Below are 25450 nucleotides of genomic sequence, written 5' to 3'. Positions count from 1 at the left end.
AATATATAAGCTATATAAGCTATATCCCATGTTCCGCTTTAAAAACACGTTGGATTTGAAGGACTGGACGGTGGTTTTATGAATTCAGTAATTAATGCAGAGCAAGAGGCCATGCTCAGGGGCTCTGCCCCTAAAACAGCGGCATCTCTTCCTGCCTCCAGAGCATCCGGATCCCCCCAGCCCTCCCTGTGGTGTTGTCTGGGCCATTTCTAGCACCCCCCCGGATCACTCCCCACCCCACCACCCCACGCTGGCTCAGCACCGTGGGCTCCCTCTGCTCACCGGCACGGGCAGGCTGCAGGCAGGAGAGGCTGGCGGTGCTGGCAGGACAGGCAGCTGCACTGTGGTCATCCGGGGCCACCAAACCCACGCACACCTTCCCTCCATCCCCTCTCCCTGTGGGCAGGGCGCGTTTCGGGGGCTCCCGTTTGAAAGACACTTCGGTATCAAAGGGGACCCTGTGGGGACATGGGGAGCGTCAAGGGCTTGGGCACTCAGGAGACACCCGGGCTAAGGGGGCTTTGGAGGGGCTGGGAAAGGAAACAAGAACCAAATGTTGGGCTCTGATGTCACATTTGCTTTTTCACCTGCAGAACTGTGCGAGTTTATAAAGGCAACAGGAGCTTTGGCTTCACGCTACGTGGCCATGCCCCGGTGTGGATCGAGTCTGTTCTGCCAGGTAAGAAAACCTCCAGCCACAAGATTCAGACCTCTGGTCTGAACTCGAAATTTTAAGTGCCTCCTGCTGGCTAGAAAATAGCAAAAGGGACTTTTACAAGGCTCAGCGATGGACTTTCCCTGAGTTGAATAACTAGCATCTTTGGTACAGTTCAGTTTGGCTTTATGCACTCCCTGTTTTGAAGGGTGGAAAATGCCGGTGTTCAGTGAATGGCCTGAAATCACACCCGCGTTTCCAATGCAAGCTGGGCGCTGGCATCACTGTACCTGGTGAACCGCTCCAGCCCACCCAAATAATCCAGCTGCAGCAGATACCCTGCCCTGGGGGGGTGTCCCTGGGCACAGAGCGGCCAGAGAGCTGGGACCCCATCTCTGTAAGCAGGGGTCCGCCAGCTAAAGCCCCTCTCATTCCCTGTGCATTTAGGGAGCCCGGCTGAGAAGGCTGCTCTCAAAGCTGGAGACCGGATCCTATTCCTCAACGGTCTGGACATGAGGTAAGAGGCTCTTTAGAAGACCTGTGCCAAGGGGTCCCGGGGAGTGGTAGGTGGTCAAGCACACACGTGTTCACTCTTGTGCAAAAAAACCCCGAGAGCTGGTCATCCTTGAGAGCTGTCCACTGAGGTACACGAGGGTTTGACCCATATGGACATCTCCTTTAATATTCTTTTACAAAAACTGGCTCTAAGAGTAGTATTTTGGCTCCATCCCTGCTCCTCTGACTTCTCTGTGCAAATAACCATATATAATGCATGACACACTGTATATAACTGGTGTCCTGACTGCAGCCCACCCGCAGACCCTGATTCGAGCCACTGTGAGTTAAGTTGTATGAGTTAAACACCCAGGGTTCTGCTTTTGAAAGGAGCAGAGCATCAGCCAGCCCACAAATCACTCCCAGAACAGGATCATAAGTTTAAAACCACATGGGCAATTGCATTTCCACCCAGAAGTTAGTCCTTCTGTATATTATTTGTGCACAACAAAAGCACTCAAACCAGAGCTGAGTGTGCACCTTGCTGGTGCAGTGGCAGCAGCCCGTATTTCCTTGGGTTGGTCTTTCCGCACAAAAAAGCAAGAGCAAAGGGTTAGAAGAGGCTACACGATAAGAGAGTGATGAATATTTAAAGGTTAAACATCTGATGCTGCTTCTGTCAGTGCGCAGGTTCTCACATTTCAGCTGATCCAGCAAACTGCTGGCTGATGCAGCATCGGCAGAAAGTAGAGGAGACAGAGTTGAAGATTGTCCTCTGAGCCTGCGTTTTGGCAGGCGTCGTCCCAGGCCAGCCCGTACCCTTCTCCAAGGACACTCCAAGATTCCCCCCCCACAAAAAATGCATTTTACATCCACCTTGCATTTTCTTTTCCACGCAGAATTAGGACAGGCAAGGAGAGACCCGCAGCACTGTATCATTTAAACGGAAAGTTCATCTTCTGGGTCTGAGCGTAGCTTGAAGTAACGCTGGCTTCATTTGCCGTAACAGCTCCGCAGGGCACTCGCAGGCATGCCCTGCAGTTATTCCTTGCTGCAGGTACAGTGGAGAGCCCAGTCACGGGGTGACTCACGCTCCCCCTTGGCGAGGCTCTTTTCTGAGCAGCACAGATAAAGCCAAGCACAGATTGAGAGTCCAGGGGAACTGCAGCGGGGCCCAACACTGCCTGGCTCCGAGCAGCAAGATGAGGCTTTTTGCAAGATAAATGAAGCCAGCTGCAAACTCCATTTCACCGCTGCTCTCCTGTGAGCCGCTGCCTGCAGTGCTGCCGGTACAGGCAGGCAGCCCGGCAGCTCTGACCCGGGCTCTCCTGTGCCCTGCAGGAACTGCTCCCATGACAAGGTGGTGTCGATGCTGCAGGGCAGCGGGGCGATGCCCACCTTGGTGGTGGAAGAGGGGATCGTCAACTTCTCCAACGGTAAGAGTGCGGGGAGGAGAGGGCCCGGCGCGGCAGAAACCCCACGCCAGCTCTTGAATTCCCCGCGCAGGAGGGAATTGCCTAATACCTCCCGTAGGCTCAGCAGGTTTAACACGCTGCCTGGAGCCTAACACTGCTCTGCGCTGCCTGGAGGGCTGCTCCACTCACCAGGGCACGCGGCTGCCCGCTTTCTGGGATCAGGCTTGATCTCAGGCTTGGCTGCTCTCCAGAAGGGTTCGTCCTACTGTATGATCGTCCTTGACAGCCCTTGCCAACATCCTTTACGTGCAGTCTGTGCCTGTGTACTTGACCGAAGTAATCCAACCCTGTGCATCCATGGTCGCTGTGCAAATCCCACGGTTGTGTATGGACTGTGCTGTTCAGAATAACTGCTGCTGTTATGAATAATTTAGCTTGCTGCTGGCGAGTGAGTCAGCGGGAGATGAGGGTATCTGGGGCAACGCGGGTGGTTGTCAGCACGATTTCAGCGGAGGGGCAGCACCACAGCCCAGGGCAGAGCACAGCCGTCACTGCGTTTCCAAAGCTGTGTGAAGGCAGGAGAGTCAGTGCATTATTGGGGTGCTGCTCTGCAATGCATAGGCCCAGGAATTAGGGACTGGTTCTTCCCTCTAGGGTAGCAGTGGACTCTCCTGAGCATCTCGTTAGGAGCCCGGTGTTAGCAGCTCATTTGCACGTGCCCTAGAAACAAAACAGAGCACCTCACTACTTCGCAGTACAGAGCCAGTGGCACTCAAACTCCTTCATTGCCCCCCAAAAGAAACCAAGAAAAAATGGAAGTTTTTGCTCCCACTGCCTTGGCCATATTCCTACGTGGATGAGTGCATCCCACAGACATGGTTGGGTCCCTCTCCCAGCCATGCTTATTGCCCTGCGCTCACCGCGGAGGTGGCCAGGCTGTGGCACAGGGAGCAGCGCAGATGAGCGTGGCAAAGCAAGTGACCTTCCATGCCTCAGTTCACTCACGGGTAACCCTGGACTGATGCTGCTTTTGAAGTCAATGGTTATCATAAAGTGCTCTGAAACTTGAGCAGAGGCTTTAGAAAGCCAGAGAAGGAATATCATCTGCATGCATTTACAGATATGTAGAAGCAGCATGGTTGAAGAGATAGATCACAGAGATCATCCCAATCAAAACACCCCTGCTCGTCTCCAGCAGGTCCACGGACCTACTGGAACAGCCGCGAGCTCCAGAGCAGCTGGTCCAGAGCATGGGAGGAAGGCAGGGGCAGTCACAGCTCCAGATGAGCCATTTCACCTTGTCACCATGCTGCCTTCCAGTGACTGAAATCTCTTTTTGCTGGAGTAACAATGTCTGTATCAGCACATCAGGATTTGCGCGCAGGTGCAGCTGCCCCGGCTGTCCCCAGGAGTGACCCCTGGTTTTGGGACAAGCCTTTTAACCCATGGTTAAGACCCTTTGTCTGTTGAATTTTCTTTTTTCTTTCTACCTGCGCCTTGCAGACTCTGACTCTGCTGACTCCCCGAGCACCTCCTCTGCCCTCACCTCCCTGCAGTGGGTTGCAGAGATACTCCCCTCTAGCATCAAGATTCAAGGAAGGACCTTCAACCAGCAGCTGGAGCACCTGCTGACTCCACCTGAGCGCTATACCATCTGCAAAGCACTGGAAGGCTTCTTCCAACATCGGTAACTTGTTAGCAGCTCTGTTCCTCTAATGCTGGTACCTGGCCCGGTAGCAATGCCCGTGTCAGAGTCGGTCTCCAAGCAGAAGGCAGACCTCGGCTGCGAGGCTGTCAGCACTGAGCTCCGCTGTGATCGTGGTCTCTGGTTTCCCCAGCTGTGTATGTCCCTGTGCGTATCTGCAGGGCACAAGCCCATCTCTCACCAGGTGTCCTGCCCAAGGACAGGGCAGACCCATTAGCTTTTGAGGTTAATTCGGTCACCCCTTCATCCCTCATAAAATGACCTCGGTCCCCCGTGGCACGGGCTCTCTTGCTGTCTGGCCATCCCCGATGGCCACAGATCCTGTTTCACCTCTTTCAGTAAATCTCGCCACATTTCATCCTTGTCTTCTCACTCTTCTCAGCATCTTGGCTCTAGCACTCCCTTGGTGGCAGCACAGGAACGGCTGTGGCTGGCAGAGCCCCCATCCTGCAATGGAGCACATCCTCCCCGCCCTGCTGCAAGAGCTGAAGCCGATCCCCTGGCAGACTCGAGGCTTTCAGTAGTGACCTTGTTTTCTGCCCTTGATCTTTAACCTTTCCGCACCATGCTGAATAAGCCATCCCTCTGGACACTGGGAGATGCTTGCTGCCTCTTCCCGCAGCTGCTGAGCCAACCGAGCCAGACTGCCTGGCTGCTCCTTGGGAGCCCGGGTCCCACACGGGCTGTGGACGCACCAGCCAAGGCCAGGCAGGCTCCCACTGCCACGGTGCAGCAATCTGCTGGTGTAAAGATCAAAGAATCAGGACTGGAATCCTCAGTTTGACAAGGAAATGCAGTATAGCCCTCAGTATTTAGGTTACTGATGGTAAGAGAGAATAGAAACTACCAAGTACAATGCCACGGCGCTGTCCCCGTGCACCACGGCTCAGGCTGAGGGCTGCACCACCCCGCAGCATCCCCCTGCCCACAGGGAGGCTGGGCTGCCTCTCTACCTGCAGGTGCCGGGGGAGGTACAGCTGTATAAGCCTCCCAGCACCAGCTGAGTGAACCTTCTTGAGGCCCCGTGATCACTAAGGCCGCCCCGGTAAAGCAGAAGTCATTGCTTTGCGCTCTCCTGACACTGCGCTGCTTCTATGGGATTCCCCAGTTGGGCATTTCAGCCCGAGGAGCGGCAGCTGTGGGAGCAGATCCAGTCCTTGGGGTCTGCAACTGGGAAACACAGACCCGATCCTAGCAGGGTACTTGCTCTTGCTCAGTGGCACAAGGGTGGGAACCCACGTACCACGAATCAAGTCCCCAGGTTCCCCTCCCAGCCTGGGGCTGCCCACATCGCTTGGTCTTCCAGCAGTGTTTTACTGGGGGCTGTCGCTGCCGCCCACTGCGGGGAGCAAGGCTCAGCAGGGGCACCGGCATGCCCATCCTCTCCTCCAGCCACCTCATTTTGCCTGTAGCTGCCCCAGATGGCTCGACACAGAGGCCACTGCTCCATTTAACAATAATTCATCATGACCTAATTGCATGCCTGCCCCAGACAAGCCAGCTGTGACCTCTAACTGCTCCAACAAGGAGGGAAGTCCCCAAACATTAAGTTTATGTTGCTTGCCACCACAGCATGTGGATACCAGCATTTCCCAGCAGCAAACACAGGAGATGGAGTCAGGACACCCCTGTTCTGGGCTTTGGTCCCCCAGCCAGTTTGCACATGACAAGCCAGCTGGCCCTGGCCACCAGCCGGGAGGAGCAGTGCCTGCGCAGGGCAGAGCAGCCACCTGCCTCAGCAACTCCTCCACAATACTTTAACTTTTCTGAATGGGAAATAGGCTTCTGACAGCCAAGAGCTGTGTCCGGCTCCACAGAAAAGGCAAGTTAGCCCAAAACTAGGGGGAAACTTAGCAGGTGACTTCTGGCAGGCTCTAGATGGCTCCTACCGCTTCTCATCCCCACTGGCCTCTGAGACACTTCATTAATGAAGTCCTTGCAGCATCTGAGCCTCCCTCACCCTTCAGCTCTCCCCTGTGTGCCTGGTCCCTGCCCCTTGGAAGGCAGCGATGGTCCATTTGATTAACATCAAGACAACAGACTTGTTCCTACACATGCCATGTCCTTCCAGCTCTTTATAAGGAGTTCTTACTATTACTTCTACATTAAGGATGCAATAGTTGCAATGAGCTTTAACCCATCATCTCTGCCTCAGTTTCTCAGTAGAAAAGCAGCCTGACTTTAGCTCTCTGACCCAGGACAGCCCTCCTCCCCCAGGCTGCTTTATGCTCCTCACTGAATCAGGTGCTCAGCCCTGCTATTCTCAACAGCGCTGTCACTGTATCGACACACTGCAGAGCCAACCTGAGATGGAGCCTTCAGCCCAGCGAGGCTGCCAGCCCAGCTGTCCCTTCCAATCCATCTCTACCTTAGCCTGCTTACCTGCTGCTGGCCAAAATTCAAGTCTTTCCAGGGTATCTCTCTGCTTCCCAGTGCTCCTCCACCCCAGACACCCTGGCTGACTCACGAACCAGGTTTTATACCTGGCTGTCAGGTGCTGCCAGTCCCCGGGAGTTTGCTTTCCCCGTTAGCACCAGCTGCACAACTCCACTTCCCAAAGGGCTCGGTCCCTTACTCGCAGCCTGGCACCTCTGCTTTGAAATAATCTGTTTGTGGCAAAGACAGAGGCAAGCCTGGCAGCTGAGACCCAGGTGGAGGCAGGCTGGGAAGCGCCGGAGCCCAGGGAAGCGGCGTGGTGGGGCTGTGCCGTAGGGATGCGCTCCCTGCCCAGCCCTCTCTTTCCGATTTTGCAGGAATATTGACACTCTCATTGTGGATGTGTACCCGTTGCTGGACACACCGGCCAAGCAAGTCATTTGGCAGTTTATCTACCAGCTGCTGACGTATGAAGAGCAGGAGCACTGCCAGCAAAAGATTGCCAGGTTTCTTGGTTACAAGTCCTTGGCAGGTGAGAGGAAAGCCCCTGCGCTCCGGCACGGACACGCCGTGTCCCACCGGGTCTCCGGGGACCTCGGTCCGTCGTGCTGGGAGCCGGCTGGGGCGGCGAGGGAGCGGCCAGCTCTCCCCGGGGGCAGCGGCTGCGGCTCTGCCCTGCCTGGCTCCTGCCCACACGCTGCCCGCCCGGAGGCGGCTGCTGCGTGGGATGTAGAGCAGCGCAGAGGAGTTTCCAGCTCCTGTTACCCATGAGGTTGATCTGTAAATGTCAGGCAGGTTACCTTTTCTGCACCACGGAGCCGTGTAGTTTTGGAAGGAAACTCTGCATTGAGAGGAGAGATGGCACCTGAGGGGTTGTCTCTGGAAGCAAAGGCTTTTGGAAGCTGCTTGGGTCGTTAGAGATTAGGAAGTCCCGAAAGGAAATAGCTGGTTTAGGGGCAGTGTTCAGATCAGAGAGGCAAAATAAGCGATGATGGCGGTGTCCCTCGGGATGTCTCCAGCTGTCAGATGTACGCAGGCATCTGTGGTTAGAGGAGGTGGGGACCGCGGCTCCCCCGGCAGTGCTGCTCTCCCAAAAAGACTTGGAAGGCAGTCGGCCATTATCCTTCCTCCTCCCCGGTCCCCCTCTCCCCTGCCATCACCCGGTTCTGTGGCAACGCAAAAACCAGCTCTGGTTTGCTGAGGATTATGGGCTTTGCAGTCAGACAGCGGAAAAGCGAGGGCAAATTTGGAGTGAAATGTCTTAATCTTTGGATTTGGGCTTCTTAATTGCTTTCAAATTCTTCTATTCTAAGCTATTTACATGGTGTTGATGTGTTTATCTTAGACTCAACGTGGGTAGAAAGAGGTGTTGCTTGAAGAGAGACTTTTGGAGGAACACAGTTATTTTAGCACAGCCTTTCCCCTCGCAGGGAGAAACAGCTCGAAGTCCTGGTGCAAATACTCCCTGCTGTGCATGGAAAACTGTTGGGTATTTGCTCACCTAATTTGCATTCTCAATTACCACTGCTTTTGTGTGTGCAGAATCATGGCCCAACCTACCTGAAGTGTTGTATATTCCAAAGAACTTTAGAAGATGTCAAGGGGAAGCTGACATATTTGCTGACATATTTGCAGTTTGCAGCTATATTTCAGGAATACAAAGCAGGTATCCCCAGCCACTGGCAGACGAGGAAAGCACGGGAGTAAATCTCCCAGGACCAGGCTGTTTCAGACTGTTGTCCCCGGTTTGCAGGCTGGTCCCTGGCTCCTTTCAGCTTCTCAGGTGAAAGGGGCAATCTCTGACCATGTGAAGTTATAGTTGTTCTGGTGCATTACATGTGTGTCCACGCATGGAAGCACGATGGCCAGAGATCTCTGAATTTGGATTAGTCCTTCATCCGGGCTTCCAAACTCAGTGGTGATTTCTGATGTTTGTGTGTATTGGGCTGTCCGAGCATTGGTCTGTCGGATACCACAGAGACTCATGCTCTGGTACCTTCACCCTGCTGTAAGTCTGAGCCTCTCCGAGCTGTCGCACTGAACTGCGCACGGACCAATCCATTAGACAATGTGGTTCTTCCAGGCAGCATTTCGGTGCTGGCCCCCACTCCCATCTTGTCCCTTGAGGGCAGGAAGGAGTTAGCCGCGTCCCTCTGGACCAGCCTAGCTCAAGGCTGGAGTTTCATGCGCACCATAAGCTGGTGGATGCCAATCCTGCTGGAAAAAGCAATTGCACGTCCCATCTTTGGGCATCCATCCCCCTGCCCTGTGCTGGCAGGAGCGTTTGTAACCCGCTCCGCTCCCCGGGGCCAGCGTGAGGACGGGGTGAGCGGCTACCTGGGGGACGGGCAGCTGCAGCGCCAGCAAGGCTGCGCATGGGGCCACGGTCGAGTGCAGGGCTCAGAGGGCGGCTGCGAGTCCCACAGGCCTGGGGGAGCCCCATGTCATGGCGAGGAGGAATGGGGGACCTGCGGGGTCCGGCACGCACTGGCCGTGCCTTACGAAGGGTGTTTTCTGCTGCAGCTGAGCCAGAAGCAGAGGATCGCTACCGCAGCTCCATTCGAGGGGCATCCTTGTGCCGGGGAAGCCTCCGAACCCCCCGCCCCGAGGAAGGGGGGGCAGCAGGTGAGTGATTGGGGGCTGCGCAGGGATTCCCTCTGCAGGGAGGAGGAACCTGGGTCCCGGTGGCTGTGCCTGAGCATGAACAGTGGGAAAAGATGGAGGTCAGCATAGAGCCAGCACAGAGGCTTTGACTGGAAATCCATGTTTTCAGAAACAGTTCAAATAAGCAATTCCAGTAAGAGGCCTCTTGGGCTGAAGCTGAGCATTGTTTCCAATCCCTTCCATTGCTCAGATGTGAACTTATGCTGCTGGTCTGAGCCCTCCATTCTGGGGTGCACAGTTTCTAGCTTCCCTGTAAACTTTTCTTGGACACCATTAAATTCACAGGGAAAACGGCATTTGTGGAATCCCTGTGAGGAAGAAGATCACGGTTCAGTGCCTCTTTGAGACTTTTGATGAACTACACTCGTGGCACAAACCCTCCCTCTTTTCAGGGAGAAGCCCCATATCTCCCCATTCCTCTGAAAATCCTGTCCTCCTGGTATTGCTGCAGGGCCTTCCACAGCCCCTGGATCTCTAACCCTCTCCCCCAGATGCACCCCAGGCTGCTCGTTGTGTTTTCAGTCCTTCGGGTCTTTGCCCACCTCTCCCAGATGGCAGGACAAGGCATTCCTGCCTATTCCTCCATCACCCTTAGCTGATTGCGAAGGGCACTCGACCTGTGCTTACGGCTTCTGACTACGACCTCCCCACCACAACCTCCCCACTGTGACCACCCACGCTCTGCCGCACTCCGGCTGCACGCCTTCCTCCCAGCACCCCTCACCAGGAGCGTGGTGCTCCTCAGCTGTCGGGGAGGGCTGCTGCCGGAGCAGTCAACTCCGAGACATTTCCCTGGGGAATATCCTCTAACGCGCCTCCAAGGAGCACTTCTGGTTGTGATTACAGCACGCGGAGTGACTGACAGCTGCGTGCGCCGGAGGGAAGCCGCTCGCCTGGGCAGATGCTCACCAGCTGTGGGGGAGCAGCCTTGTCCTCAGCTGCCCTGCAGAAAGAGCAGAGCAGCCCGCGACCTGTCGTGCTAACCTTGCCCAAGCCTGAGCAGGCTCTGGGGTGCATCCTGACCCGGGTGCTCTTAGCTCACCTCCCTGCACAAACCATTTATTTATAAAAAGCAGACAACGTTCCTCAGCCCTGGAGAGGGAGGTGGTGCGGCGGAGGGGAGGCTGCACCTCCCGTTCCCGATGAAAGCCCCGCTCCAGAGCCCTTTCTCATTACAGCCAGCTCTGCCTGTCCTGGGCTCTTCTTTCTTTGTTGCCATTAAACGCTGGGCTCTGAGCACACGGGTCTGGTTCGGTGCTGGTGTGAGTGGAGCTGCTCCGCTGGGCTCTCCGAAGCTCTGCCTGCCCGCCCCGGTACTCAGCCTGGCCCTGACCGCTGGTTGGAAATATTGTGGCTGAAGGAAACGAGAATCCATTCGACCTGCCCTCCAGCAGCTCAGGAAAGGCAGGGATAGCAGACTGCTTCCTCCCGGCAGCCCTTCACACACCCTTGGAGATAAATCGGGGGTCTGGACATGTCTCTGAGAGCTTATACTGCTGCAGCCGTTAACCTCTGAACAGAAGCTCTCCATGGATGTAACTGGAAAACCAGAGTTTCATTTGGAGCTGGTCAAATCAACGTCACTCCAAGCAAGCTCACTTGTGCCTTCGCGGGGGTCCAGACCTCCCTCCCTCCCACCCTCCTCATGTCCCCTGCAGAGCCCCGTCTCAGGGGACGCTGCTGGGGCGGCCAGCGCTGCCCGGGCATCTGCGACCGAAAGGACCAGATTTTGGAAACTGTGACCTCGGCTGCCACGTGTGGTGACCCTGACTGTCCTGGGGGAGGCTGAAGGAAAAGAAACCAAGAAAAAAGAAACACCCATGGCACTGCAGCATCTTGATACCTGGAGAGTTCTCGACATAGTGCAAACTCCTGCATGTGCCCTGGATAATGTCCCTTCCCCTGAAATGCTGTGATGGAACCCCCCTGCTCGGCACTGTCCCGCTGTGTGCAGCACTCGTGAGGAACAGACTAACCACGCCGCAGCCGCAGCACTGCTCGGGTGCTGAGGATTTATAGGCAGCTTCCAAATCTACCAGTTGGGTAGACTGAGAGATAAATTTTATACTCATTTTATAGAGAAAGAAACTGAAAATGGAGAGGTAAAGGGCAAGGCACGGGAGGATTTTGTCTCAGCTGTGCTTGTTTTCTAGCACGCATCATGCTTCACTGCCGGGTGACTTCTGCTGCCACCCGGGGAAGCCCGCAGTCAGACGTTCCCAGTTTCGCACGCAGCCCACGCATGCGGCTGCCAGCCGCCCTGCAGCGGTCCCCTGGGACCCCCAGACCTGGGAGCTCCCGGTGCTTCGCTGCACGCCTGGGCAGGGAGGACGGCTCCGGGTCCCAGCAGGAGATGGGGGGGACCTTGATGGGTCAGGACTGTGGGGAGCCCCGGGGGGCACAGGCAGAAGGAGGGGCTCCTGACCGGTTTGTCTCTTCCTTCCCTGGCAGGCCAGAGCGACACCGTGGAGGTCCCGGTTCGCCTGATCCCTGGAGAGAGACAGGCTGGCGACGGCACGTCCCTCCCGGAGACGCCCAACCCCAAAATGGTGCGACCTCGTCGGGCTGGGGGGGGGGGACGCCTCTAGGAAGTGCTTTGCCCACATGTGCGGGACCGTTGCGTTCACAGGGAGGGTCAACAGCTTGACTCCTTTCATGTTAATGTAGGAAAGCAGAAAAAAGGCAACGGGGGAAGGATGTGTCTGCAGGTAAATACCTGCTGGTGGCTGACAACACCCCTGCCTCAGAGCTCGTCTCTGAGATCTCTTCCCTGGGCAATTAGTCAGCTTTAATAAGGCTGGTGTCTGTCAGCGTCTTCCTGCAGCCGTGCTGAGTGAGAGGTTCTTGGGGAGCTTCAGAAAAGGCAGAGTAGCCTTGGGTTGGGGTGAAGCACTCCTTTAAAGAGTAAGAGACTGGGGGCTGGCGGGTCCGCGGTGACTGTCCTGTCCCCGGCACATCACAGGTCTCGGGGGCTCCACGAGCCCCCTCTCGATTTGGGCACCGACAGCAGCTCTTTGCCCTTTTTTTCAGATGTCAGCTGTCTACGCAGAATTAGAAAACCGCCTGATCGGCAGCTTTGCTGGCAAGATGGGTAACGCTGCCCTGCACAGAGCATCGCCTCCTGCCCCAGAGCTGGCACACGCTGCAGGTAGCATCCCGCTTCCCACGGCATGAGAGAGGCAGTTTTGGGGGGGGTCTCAGGCGATGGTGGATGGTGCTGGCCAGGCAGGCGGAGGGGAAGACATCTTTCTCTTGGTGCCATTTTATAACTAAGCAGTGACAGTGCCACGCGTGAGCCCAGCGAGGGCTCCTGCAAAGCTGCATCTGCAGGAGGGCAGCGGAGCGTGTGGGATGGCAAATCCCGCGGGACCCCGGCGCACTGCTGTGCAGCGCAGGGCACTGCCCGGGGGATCTCTCCTCCCCGCAGGCTGCACCGTTATCTCGCGTCACATTCAGCACGGTGCTGGGGCTCGTTGCAGCCCGTGGGTGGGGGGCTCCGGGGAATACCGGGTGCAGGACCCCCCTCGACAGCGCTCTGTCCCGCAGGTGCTCGCAAGCCGGGGATGGCGATCTCGTGGCCGAGCGACCCTCTGGCCTCCCAGCAGTGCTACTACCGCCTGCACAGCAGCGTGGCTTCCCCAAGCAGCACCGAGTCCAATCCCTATGTCAGCCTCGACAGCAGCCCAGCCCCGTCCCCCAAGCACCGGGACTACTCGCTCAGCCCTCTGTCGCGACGGAAGAAGCTCTTCACCTTCTCCAGGCCCCCGCGCAGCCGCGACACCGACCGATTCCTGGATGCCCTCAGTGAGCAGCTGGGACACCGGGTCACCATCGTGGATGATTTCCTCACCCCCGAGAACGACTACGAGGAGGTGAGCGTGGCGCAGGGGTGGCTCGGTGCACGGTCTTTGTCTGTCCTGGTCATGGAGCATCCTTTGTGCAGCCTGCACTGCACCGGGACGGGTGCAGAGCCCCTGGGGACACGTCCTGGGGCTCTGCGGGTGGCGGAGGGGTGCAAGGGCTGCATGGCTGGGGGGCAGGACACCCCCGAGGGCTGGGTGGGTGGAGGATGAGGTGCCACCTTCAGCCTCTCCTCTCTCCCTCACCCAGATGAGTTTCCACGATGACCAGGGCAGCTACGTCACCAACGATGTCAGCAGCAGCGAGTACATCAGCAGCAGCGATGAGGGCAGCTCCCTGACCTACTCCACTCTCTCGGACCACATCCCCCCCCCGCCGCTCAGCCCCCCTCCGCCACCGCCCCCCCTGCAGTTCCACGACCCCCAGACCATCCCCACCAAGGCAGAGGCCACAAAGGCCAGCACGTCACCTGCCCCCAAATCCCTCATCAGCCACCTGCACCCCATCCCGCCCCCACCGCCCCCGCCGCCGCCCCCCCCGGTGCCCTGCGCGCCCCCCCTGCACCGGGGGCTGCTGCACCGCAGGAGCGAGTCCAACCACATGAGCGTCAAGAGGCTGCGGTGGGAGCAGGTGGAGAACTCGGAAGGGACCATCTGGGGTCAGGTACAGCCCGGGCGCGGGGTGCAGGGAGCGGGGAGAGGGTCCAAACTGTGGTCTGGGGAGCGGTTGCCTGTGCAGGTCGGTGGGAGCATCCACGGGCGTTGCCCTCCTCCCTGCCCAGAGCGCTGGGGGGGCTGTCCCCTCCCCGGAGCATTGCGTCCTAACCTCTTGTTGGGCCACACATTCAATACCTTGGCCAAGGGAATGAAGATGCCACGTTACAGAAAGCCTCGTATTTCTTTTCATCCTTTTAATTGTGTGGACCAAAACTGCCGGGATGAGAAGAGGCTCTGGAAAGCACCTGAAATGCGTTTTTTTTTCCTGCAGCATCCTGGGGAACGCTTGCTTTCCTGCTCTCTGTGGGTTGACATAGGCAGGAGCTGCCTTCAAGACATGTTCTGCAGCTGTAGGAGGTTTTATCAGTGGGAAACCGTGAGGATGGTTGAAAGCAGAGTGATGGGGAGAGCACCGAGGCAGGGGAGGACACCAGAGGGGGAGAGCAGAGGCAAGGAGTGAGGCTAGATGTGATAATCCTTTGGCATCATGGACTTGAAGAGATGCAGAAGTCCAGAGGTGGATTCGAGCCCCTGTAGGGAGAAGCTGGCCTCCCTGGAGTTGAACTTCCAGCCTCCGTGTCTCTCATGGTGATGAACGTGTTCAGATGTGCCATACTCTTCGTGCCCTGAGCAGCTAGAGGGGAGCTGTGGGATCATCTTCCAGTCCCACAGGCACCCACCACGTAGCAAGCACTTGAAATCCTGCAGGTCCCTCTCCCTGGCACTCTGGAGAACAAGATGCTTCTTCCCAGTGATTTTTTTGTATGCAAAAAATTCCTGAAGTTTCTGGAATTCCCACTTTGTCCGTCAGTAAAGCAACGTGCCCAAGTAGCAAGTGAAGAGCAGTAGTGCTCTGTAGGATTCCCGCTGCGTCAGAAGCTAAATGAATCCTCAGGGCAGTGCCACCAGCTGCAGGGTGCAAGGAAATGCTGACGGGGTGAATCTCCGGGTTTCTTCCTTTCTTCTGAAATGAGAACGGGTCCCACCAGACAGGCTTAGTGACTTGTGTAGAAACTGCCTCCACAAAGGTGAACGGTTCACCAGGCTCTGGTTTCTGCACAGGGTCTATGATGGCTGAGTCTCCAGTTACAGGACAGTGCCATCAATCTGTCCTGGTTTCTTCTAGGGACACAGAGTTTAGTGTGGGGCGGAGGGAAGGTGGCCCAGTGCAGGCGGGCAGTGTCGGGCCGTCCCCTGCACCAGCATGGCTCCTGACTCTTCCTCCTCCTGCAGCTTGGGGAAGACTCGGATTACGACAAGCTGAGTGATATGGTCAAATACCTTGACCTGGAGCTGCACTTCGGGACGCAGAAGCCTACGAGTAAGTACCTGAGCCCCAGAGCAGGTCCTGGTACGGGCCAGAGGCTGGGGCGCTGGGAGGAACTGGGGCTCGGTGGGCAGCAAGGCAATGCCTGGTTCTAGCATCACCCGCACCACAGAATTCATTCATACTCAGAATTTTGTGGCTGGTGGCACAGCAGATCATTAAGGTGGAGATTGTTTCACTATCTCCCTTAATTTTCTTCACTGCTGTTATCTGTTTTCTCTCCGCATTTCAGTCGATCCGGGCAGTGAAACTCAGCTGGAGGGTTTCGCTCCCCGTTGCGCTCAGTGCAGCTTCCCAGCTCTCATAGCGCCTGCCCGGCCATCCCCATACCGCGGGGAACACTGGTGTGCCAGCACCGCTCTGCAGTGCCACGAGGGGCCTGGTTTGCAACACAACAAAAGCTCAGACCTGCACCACGTATTATAACGATTTGTGCACAGCCTCTGCTTGTTACGCTCTGTGCAGTATGGACGGTCAGCTGGGCCGTCGGCATGCACGGGCACCGGGTTGTGCTGCAGTAGCAGTAACGGCTGCAAATTAGGATTGCAGCTCTGTTGCTTTGAGAACTCAGTCCTGAAAAAGCCGTGAAAACATTTTTCTGTCCGTAGAGAGCGTTACAAGCAACACTTTTCTTTTTACATATATAGTAAGTTAGTTCCCCCCAAAACTGACATACGGGGTCCGTAGCTACCTGCCAGTGCAGCCTTCCCACTGCTTTTGAATCGGGGTCTCCTGCAGACCCACTGACCAGGCTCTCCAACCCACCGGGGTTTTTGGGCGCTGCAAACCCAGAGAGCAGGTCCAGGCTGGGGGTGCCGAGCGGCGGTGGCCGGGGTGGCCGCCCTGTGCAGCGGGAGGCATTCGGGGCGTGGGGTGACAGCGGTGCGCTCCTGCCACCCCGCAGCCTGCCCAAAGGGAGGCGTGGGGCAGCACGGCTGCCTCATTTACACCGGGAAAAGTAAAATGCCAGTGGGATGTCTGAGCTCTCCTGCAAGGGACATGATGCGCGATGGCAGTATGGGCAGAGCTAAGCGAGAGCGGGCAGTTACAGATGGGACGGGCAGTGGAAGTGGGATGAAATGGGATTCTTCTCAGGGAGTATCTTTTTTGGGATGTTTCTGGGCAGTCTGGGATTTTCAGTGTGTTTCACCTCTCGTTTTACCTTTTTCAGCTCCAACTGAGTCCTCCATTGAGGAGATCTTTGAATCGCAGAATTCAAGGATTCCCAGAGCCATTGCTGTGTGCAAAGCATCAGTTCTCCTCTCTTTCATTCATGGTTTCACTGTTTTCAGGACAATTTTTTTCCTGCTGGAGCCAGCTGAGCCTGTCCTTACCCATGATTAAATCTTTCAGTTTCTCTTCCAGAGCCAACTCTCATGCCTGAAAGCTTTAAAAAGAAAGACGTGGTTGAAATTTTGTCCCACAAAAAGGCCTACAACACATGTAAGTAAACATCACGGTGAACGTACCCCCCCAAAACGGGCCCAGAGATGGGACCGGGGATGTAGAGAACTGGAAAGGTAAAAGGAGGGAGGCTTCATGAGCACAATCCCACGAGCACAATCCCAGCACAGCTCTGCTGGTCTGGGCTGTTCCTGCAGCCCAGAGCCCCTCTGGGCTGGGCTCAGCCCCGGGCAGGGGGAAGAATAAGGCTTTACAAGAAAGGACGGAGATGGGATGTGACTCATTGGCCTGGGGAGAGCGAGGGGAAGAGCTTGCATGGCCCCGCGGGGCAGCGAGGGTGTGCGGGGCCGCCCTGCTGCCCACCGGGGAAGGGTCAGTGCTGCTTCTCCGGGACGTGCTTCTGGTAGGCAGAAGGGTGGGAGGGCTTGGTGGGACCATGCGAGCTCCTGGTCTCCTGGCCGCGGGGGACGTGGGAGAGGAGGAGGCGCTGGGGGTGGTTGCCAGCGCAGCCCGGCCTGATGTGTTGGTGATGTACATGCACGACGATGCAATGCCCTGGGGGGGACTGCAGGACCAGAGGGACTCCTCGGGGCCCCCGCGCAGCCTCTGCAGGCCCTCGGGGAGCAGAAAGCCCTTCCTCTCCCCAGGGCTGACCCTGTGCCAGTGCGGGCACATGGAGAAGTCCATGCCACTCACACCGTGGAGAGATTGATCTTCCCCTCCTGGCCCCGTCCTGCCAGGCAGCCTGTCCCCGGCACAGCCAACCCCTGGGGTCTGGGTCTTCTCCCCTCCCAAGTGACGTGCCTCCCTTCCCCCAGCCATCCTGATAGCCCACCTCAAGCTCTCGCACATCGAGCTGCGCCAGATCCTCATGACGATGGAGACAGACCGCCTGGAGCCTTCCCACATCAAGCAGCTCTTGCTGTACGCCCCGGATGGGGAAGAAGTCCAGCGCTTCCAGAGCTACAAGGAGAACCCCGGCAAGCTGAGCGAGCCCGACCAGTTTGTGCTGCAGGTACCTGCGGGCAGGGACATGTTCCGGGAGCGAGGAGGTCTGCATGTGCAGTGTCCCCGGGATGTCCCGCTGCGAGCTGGAGGGGAGGGAAGCACGCAGCAGAGAGGAAGCAGTCAGCAGGACGCTGGTCTGCTCGTGCATGCTGTGGGGTGGGAAGAGCTGGTGGCAGCGGTCACAGGGACTGCCGGCGAGGGATGCTCAGGCTGATGTCTGAGGTGTCTGGCAGCTCCCACGGCGGCTGTTTTACAGCCGAAGCATACCACGATGTTTACTCCACGGTAAGTGTGACTTTGCCCGACTGTGAATTACTTTCTGTTGACAAAGCCACTTGTGGATATTGGCATGAAACCTTCCTCTCCTGCGGCAGCACACTGGCCGTGCTCTGCTAGCTGCAGCAGCCGTCCCAGCTGCTCCGTGGTGTCGCCTGCGCTAAGCAAGTGCATATTGCTTTCAAGTACAGGGAAATATGCCAGGAAAAACACCGTATAGGAGGGATTATGGCTAATGGTGATAGCAGTAATTTTCTCCTTCTTTTGCTCTCAGATGTTGTCCATACCAGAATACAAGATCCGCCTGCGCAGCCTACATTTTAAGACCACTCTGCAGGAGAAGACAGAGGAGATCAAAGCTAGCTACGAGTGCATCTGCAAGGCCTCTCTAGAGCTGAAAAGCAGCAAGAAGCTGGCTAAGATCTTGGAGGTCAGAACAGTCCTTCCTTCTGGTAACAGCCACCGGGGGCCCCCAGCGTCCACGGGAGCACCCACAGGCAGCCGGGCAGCTCGCAGGCAGCTCGCAGGCAGCCAGAGCGCAGCTCCAGCCCCATGGCTGTGCCCTGGGCCACTCCGGGTCCAGCTCAGCCAGGCTCCATCCGCTGGCAGCTCCCGCTGGCATTGGCTTGCGGGGATCCTGGCCTTGGGAGGATGCGGGAGGGCAGATCGCTGATGGCTATGCACCCACCCGCAGCATGCGGCAGGGCTGCAGGAGCCAGAAACCCGCCCAGTAACACAGCAGAGCCCACCGATGTTGTCCTTTGGCTGCGATGGGGCTGGAGGATGTGGGGTTTGGCCAAGCAGTCACTGTGTGTGTGTCCACATGCAGGTAGCACTGCAGGCTGGTCCCTGTGCACGGCTGTGGGCTTGTGCCAGCCCTGCCGCGGTGCAGGCAGGGGTCCTGCACACTGCCCGTCCCTCCGAGGAGGTGCCTTTGGGGTCCCGGGGACGGGCTGTGCCTGGCAGAGGGGCACTGCACTTGCAGGAGAGAACGAATCCCGCTGCAGCTGCTCTTTGACCTTACTGAGATGAGCTGCCCCAAATTAATGTTAATTCATTTGGGTTTGCTTTTAAGAAAAGCAGGTGGGATAAATGAGGACATGATGTGACAGAAGGCATTTCCAGATGAGAGATGAACCTCCTTAGTGGCTCCTGGCCAGTAACTCCCCAACACCTCATTAAGTCCTTGTGGAGGTAATGGCTGGTTGCACATTAACGGGTGGTGAACAGAAATTCAGAGACTCCCAGGCTGAAATCCAGACAGTCCTGAGGTCCCCACTCCTCGCCAGGCCCCAGGAGGGATGTCAGGGCTCCGGTGAGCCCAGTCTGGGGTCCTGCTGTGCCTCCAAGGCTGCAAAGCCGCAGCACAAGGAATCGGAACATTCTGGAGGGAAAAGCTGGCTCTGCTGGATCACTACTTTCCCTTTAAAATACCCCCTTAAAGATCTGCAGATAATAGCTACAAAAGGCTTTGGGAAGAGGAGAGCTTAGGCACTGGCCAGTCAGCAGGAGAGTCCTTGTCCTGCAGTCAGGAGGTCTCAGAGTAGACCTCCAGACTTAGCCCTGGTCCTGCAAGGAAAAATGACTGAGAAATAAAAAGGCAACACCAAATTGTGTACGCCCAAAGCCTGAGGCTGTAACGCAAGACAAAATCCCCCCTTAAATGTTAACAGAGCTTGGCCACCTATATCGTCAGTCTGGAAGTGGCAAAGGAGCCAAGCCGGTGTTAGTGGTGCCGTGGGCTCCCTGCAGCTCTCTGGCAGCACAGACCTTCTGGACGGCTGCAGGAGTGGGAAGGGGACTCCTGGGCAGCATCCACATAAACCACATGGGGAAGCATCTAAATGTGAGCTCTTGTAAGGGCTTTGCAAGTTTGGGTCTGCAGATGACAAATGGGGTGTGTTTTCTAGCCCTTGCTGAAGACACAGGAGAGGTGGTGGATGAGGACCAGTTCCTGGAGCTGAAACGTGGGCTTTGCTGTTGAGGGTTCAGTGCAGGCCTCGTACGGGAGCAGCACGGAGGAGAGAACAGCCTGCACCACTGACCCACGGCCCCGTCCCTTGGGGCTGCTGTGCTGATGGGCGCATTAGCAGCCCTCCTCCCCCCAGCGTGCTCTATGGGCGATAGGATGAACAGTGCGTACAGAACCAGTGGAAATTCTGCCTTTAACATGCATTCCATCCCCCTAATCTACCCCACTGAATGAACCGATAAGATTTTATTAACAATGCTCTATGAACACACGTACGGGGCCCCTTAGCAGAAGTGACCTGACACAAAAAAGAGTGCTTTCCCACCGTCCTGTAGACAGTGGAAGGCTTTTTACCTCTGCTCCTACCACATCGTTGGTAGGTCTCTGTGACCCAAAAGCGGGTGCAAAAGGAGATGGGAGATGGGATGATATAAGTGCTGGAGGTCACTGGCCGGTCATTCACTGAGCTTTCTCTTTGCAGTTTGTGCTGGCGATGGGAAACTATCTGAACAACGGGCAGCCCAAGACCAGCAAAACAACAGGCTTTAAAATCAACTTTCTCACCGAGGTAAGACGAAGCATGCTTGTTCCCGTGGCAGGAGGCACCGATGCCAGGTGCTCCAAGTGCCCTGTTTATCGTGCCTGTCCTCGTACAAGGCTCCTGGGTGCAGCGGCTCCTGGAGGGGGGGACCGGTGGGAAGGCTGGGATCGATGCGCAGGGTTGACTTCAGAGAGGCCCTAAGGGTGGTCTGGTGCTTCAGTGTGCTGGGACCTGAGACCCAGGCCGTCTGGCTGTGGGGTGGGAGAAAATGAAGGTCTTTCTTTTATCCCACGTGGGTTGCTGTGGGACTCCTGAGGGGTGGGGGACGGGGTGACAGCCCTGGCCTGCGGGAAGGAGGCATCGCTTAGCATCTTGACACGACTAATCTGGGCGTAACATGCTGTGTAAACATTAAATGTCCTATTTAAACATTAATCCACATAGCATGGCTGGGAATTGCTACACATGTGAATGCAGGGTGAGCTGAGCAGAACAGAGGAGCCTCTGTGTATTTGGGTGCTTGGCAAAACCCACTCTCCTCTGCATAGGAATCTCCTTACTTGTTTTGCTTTGCCGTAGCTGAACACAACCAAGACTGTTGATGGGAAATCCACCTTCCTGCACATTCTTGCCAAATCACTTAGCCAACATTTCCCAGAGCTCCTGGGCTTTGCCAAGGATCTTCCTACAGTGCCGCTCGCTGCCAAAGGTAAACGAACAAAAGCATCTGCAAGCTCCTTGTCTCCTCTCTTGGTTTTGTACGGGTCTAGAATTGGTCATGAGCTGCACAGCGTTGGCACGAGCAGCATGGCAGCCCAAACAAGTGAAGAATGGTCCTGAGCGAGAGGACGGGGCTAGGAAGGGACAAGCTTAGTGACAGGGGAGGTCCCATCCGTCCCATGCTGCCGCACATGGGAGTGTCTAGACAAGGTCCCTGACCTGAACCTTCCTTCTGACTTGAAAAAGTAGTTCCCAAGTTCAGAGGTATTTTGTAAGTGCAAATGAGGCACAGAAGAGGGAAGTGCCAGGAGCCGGTCTGCTCCACCCAGCCTCTGCCTCCCTCCATCCCTGGTGTGCAGCCTCCCCAGCGTGGGTGCCAGCATTATTACTGCTTGCAATCGCGTGTGGTACAGAGTGTACAGCACCCTTCATGTTATGAGTTCACAGTCCAGTCGCAGGTATGTCATGCTGACTGAGGATCGTACAGCTTCGCTGGTTGCAATAAAAAAAAGTCACATAGATGGTGGGGTCATCATCCATCCACTTGTGTTGGTGGTGTCACAACAGGCTGGCTGCATGCAAAGGATGGGCTGCGTTCTCCTTGCACATCATCCCCTGTTGTTTGTGAGCAATTCCCTTGGGAATTAGTGCTACAGTGGATAAATAAAGGAGGAAATTCAGACCTGGAGATGTAAATTTCCACTTGATGAAGGTCTGTACCTGTAGCTTTTCTAGCTGGATTTTGTATCTGGCCTAACTGTTAAATAACACTTTTGTGACTGAAGGCTCCCTGCTGCCCAAACTCCTGCTGCCTTATACCCCATTTCAGACCATGTGCTATCCAGGGCTGCCCAGCTTTGCTCTCACACAGGCCACAGAGCGACACAGCTGCAGCACGTAACCCAAACCCTCCTGACATGCTCCAGTTCACCTTCTCCCTTGCCTGTAGAAGAGCTAAGGCTTGGCCGCCCAAGACAGCAAGGAGTTTGAACTGCTCATCGCTCTCCTGAATGTTGGTGCTATGATGAGATGCCATGGAGGGCAGCCTGGATATTACCCCTTGTCCTACCGCCCTGTACACTCCCGCTGTCCCCCTCCCAAGTCAAATACCTGTGTATCCATCACTGCCCTTGTGCTGCTGAGTCCTGCGTGCTCCTTGCACTTGGCACATTTCAAGCTCTTTTTGAGGTTCGTGGCATCTCTTGGCCCAAGTGCCCAGCGGCAGCTGCTGGCAACCTGCTGGAGGCCAGCAGGAAGGTCTGGTTGTCCACCACACCCTGGACAATGCAGACAGGTTATGCAGAGCCATGTAGACAGACAGCCTGAACCACCCTGACCGATGGCCCACGCTCGTTGCCCTCACTTTGCCGCAGGAAGCAAGCCAGACCCAAGTCTCCTAACACTGTTGACTCCTCTCTTCTCACGTAGTGAATCAGAGAACACTAACTGCTGACCTAAAGGACCTGCACACCACCGTCAGTGACATACAGATGGCCTGTCACAACATGCCAGCTACCGCAGAGGACAGATTTGCAATTGTGATGACTGTATCCTTCTGTAAAAGGCGCAAAACACCAATGTGACTTACTGCCCTCGAGTAAAAACATTCAGTTGTCTTTATGCCTCCTTGGTAAGCAGCAGGGATGTGTCTGGCTGGTAAGAAAGGACCATCTCAGCACTTGGTGAGAGCGTGGTGGAAATCTCCACCCTCCACTCACTCTTAGCCAGCATGGGAAACAGCTTTCATGGTGACCACCAGTTCACATGCCTCTGCGTGGCAGAAACCCAGTGCCACAAGGCCAGAAAGCTTGCCGAGTCGTCTTTCCGCCAGGAGAAGTGCTGTTAGGGACAGCTGAGCATGCCAGTGGGCTCCCTTCACGTGTGGCCGCAGCCTGCATTTGCAGCAGGTCCTTTCTTAGACCTGAGATGAAACCCAGCCATTTGATAAGCAGAAGTGATTCTGATCTGTACCAGACCCACAGCGCGGCTGTTTTCCCTTAAGCCATTTCTCTCAGTCCTTCCTGGAGAGCGCCCAGCCTGCCGTGCGATCCTTGGACGACCTGCAGCACAAGGCCATGGAAGAATTCAGCAAGGTGTTGTCCTTCTTCGGGGAAGACTCGAAAATGACAACTTCTGAAGCTTTCTTTGGCATTTTTGCAGAATTCATGAGCAAGTTCGAGGTGAGTTGCACTTTTCAAAGCCAGCCAGCAAGGGGTTTCCTGTTAAATGTCAGTGAAGCGTTTTACTTGCATGTGAGCTGTGGGAACGAGACGAGCTTTTTGTGAGCACGTGTACCTGTAAAGTGCAATTTTTCTAACGTCCAAGTTGGCTGGCCGGTGCAGGAGGCTGAGGTGAGGGTTGATGGTCCAAGCACCGGCCCCATGGAGAGTAAAGCAGATGTTGTCATGGTCTGACGTTCTTGGTTAGTGAAGGCTGGGTTGGAGCACCACAAAACAGATGCACTGACTGTCAGGGCTTGTCCAGCGGGAAGCTGGGGGAGAATTAAGTCTGTAGTGGCCAGTACTGTTGAAACGTCCTCCCTGTCCACACCAGCTGCCCTTGCCTGATCCTCAGCTCCTGCTCTTTGCTCTCTCCCTGCAGCGGGCACTCAGCGATGTGCAGCTCGGCGAAAGCCAGCGCAGCCCCAGGATGACCTCCCCCCTTGCCTGGTGACGGGCCTGCAGCAATGTGAGGTGCAACAATTTATTGCCAACAAAGTGCAATTTGCTTCCATTGAGTTTGGTTGTAAATACGCTGCTGTCACCTGCTACCACCAAGCAGAACCACGGACCGAGGGGTTGGGGCAGTTTGGACACTGAAAAGGCTCCATAGGTGATAGTGGATGGATGTGAGGGTGAGGCACAGGGACAAGAAGGTAAACACCGGGCTGGTCTTGACAACAGCTTTCTTAGCACCCTCCACTTCCAGCGTATTACTGAGTCAAGGATTTCAGACACATCTGGGTAAAACCCCACTCTCCCGTGTTTCCAGAACACACATAACTGGCACCAGCAGTTGCTGGAGACCTTCCCCATGTCCCCACGGCCAGTGCCCGAGCATGGCTGTGCAAGGAGTCTGCCCTCGCAGGATACAGCTTTCCCCAGGCAGGCACCGCTTGCCCCTGCCAGCCTCGGGGCCGGGGTTAGAGCCCAGCCACAGACTCCCTGGGGAGCCAGAGCAGGTCAGGCGAGGAAGGGAGCGTGGGGGGATGAGGGCTGCCACCAGCGACTGCTCCCCCGGGTCCCCGAGTAGCAATGCTGCTGAGCTCCTCTCAAATCCCTCTCCAAGCCCTTCTGCCCTTGAGCTGCACCGTGGGGCTGGGGCTCCACCTGAACAGACTGTAACAGCGGAGTGGAGACTGCTGGAGGTGGCCTGGACGTTTTAATCCCCTGCCATTGCCGGCCAGTGGCAATGGAAAGCAATATGACCTTGCAGAACCCTTCTGGCATGTCTGTGTGGTCCCAAATACAGATCCAGCCTGGTTTCACCCAGCTGCGCTGGAGAGGAAGGAAAGCCCAGAGTCCTTCCCGGCCGTCAGCTTTGCTTAAAGGTGTGGCAGAGACTGACAGGTCTTGAAATCTTCCCAAGAGTTTAACATCATCAGCAGCAAACTTATTTGAACTCGCCAACATAAATCCCTGAGCATTGTGGTGCCTCCTTGGAAAGCACAGAACCCTCGGTAGCCTAAAAATGAGTGGGAGTCCTCTGCAGCCCCAAGTACTGCCCCCGTGGCAGGGCAGAGACCAGCGAGAAATACATCCCCTGCCCTCCTTTGTTCACTCCGAGAGCTGGAGTCCTGAGAGTCCTTTACTGTATGACCAGTCGTTCACACGGAGTATACCCAGGGAAGTCTAGAAGCATGCACGTCCCTCTTTCAACAGCGGTTGATTGTTATTTAGATGACTTAATTCCCTCTGAGATGTCCCCTGTGGGAGGAAAGGGCTAGCAGCATCCCGTGGTCAGTGCATGCGCCTGCGGGCGACACAGTGCCCCGAGAGCTTTACGGCAGCAAACCTACAGTGCGTTAATATTGTGAGGCATTGCTCTGTGCAAAAAGCGTCCGTTGCCTTTCAAACCCGACACGCTCCAACATCCTGCCCCGTGGAAGCACGCCAGCAAGCCGTAGCGTAGGTAACCTTCCTCCCGCCTGTTGCCAGAGCGAGAGCTCTTACTGCAGCCTCTGCTCAAGTACAGAATCACCAACTGGTGCATTATTTATGGGAGACCTTATCACCGTCAAATCTTTGGTTTTCAGTATTTTTTTAAACCCTGCTGTAGAAAGTGAAGTATATTTTCACAAGTGTTCTCAGTTTAT

The 25450-nt window shown here is 56.1% G+C and overlaps 1 protein-coding gene across 1 annotated transcript in view; it reads left to right on the top strand.

Annotated features, from left to right (window-relative positions):
* The window catches only part of GRID2IP (Grid2 interacting protein), a 33431-nt gene extending 9372 nt beyond the window's left edge, over positions 1–24059 (top strand). Inside the window, exons 3-22 of the mRNA XM_076350846.1 lie at positions 594–679; positions 1103–1172; positions 2492–2586; positions 4069–4252; positions 7024–7178; positions 7503–7537; positions 9175–9271; positions 11762–11859; positions 12341–12458; positions 12857–13182; positions 13421–13834; positions 15121–15208; positions 16580–16657; positions 17437–17633; positions 18177–18332; positions 20356–20442; positions 20995–21124; positions 22564–22682; positions 23151–23315; positions 23737–24059. Coding sequence (XP_076206961.1) covers positions 594–679; positions 1103–1172; positions 2492–2586; positions 4069–4252; positions 7024–7178; positions 7503–7537; positions 9175–9271; positions 11762–11859; positions 12341–12458; positions 12857–13182; positions 13421–13834; positions 15121–15208; positions 16580–16657; positions 17437–17633; positions 18177–18332; positions 20356–20442; positions 20995–21124; positions 22564–22682; positions 23151–23315; positions 23737–23808 — 2770 coding nt within the window. The 3' untranslated portion in view covers positions 23809–24059. The remainder of the gene's footprint in view (positions 1–593; positions 680–1102; positions 1173–2491; positions 2587–4068; positions 4253–7023; positions 7179–7502; positions 7538–9174; positions 9272–11761; positions 11860–12340; positions 12459–12856; positions 13183–13420; positions 13835–15120; positions 15209–16579; positions 16658–17436; positions 17634–18176; positions 18333–20355; positions 20443–20994; positions 21125–22563; positions 22683–23150; positions 23316–23736) is intronic.
* Positions 24060–25450: the final 1391 nt, after the last annotated feature.

This window comes from Aptenodytes patagonicus, chromosome 13 (genome assembly GCF_965638725.1).
Source record: "Aptenodytes patagonicus chromosome 13, bAptPat1.pri.cur, whole genome shotgun sequence".
Taxonomy (NCBI): domain Eukaryota; kingdom Metazoa; phylum Chordata; class Aves; order Sphenisciformes; family Spheniscidae; genus Aptenodytes; species Aptenodytes patagonicus.
Note: the sequence above shows the minus strand (reverse complement) of the source record. Positions and strands in the feature narration are given on the sequence as shown.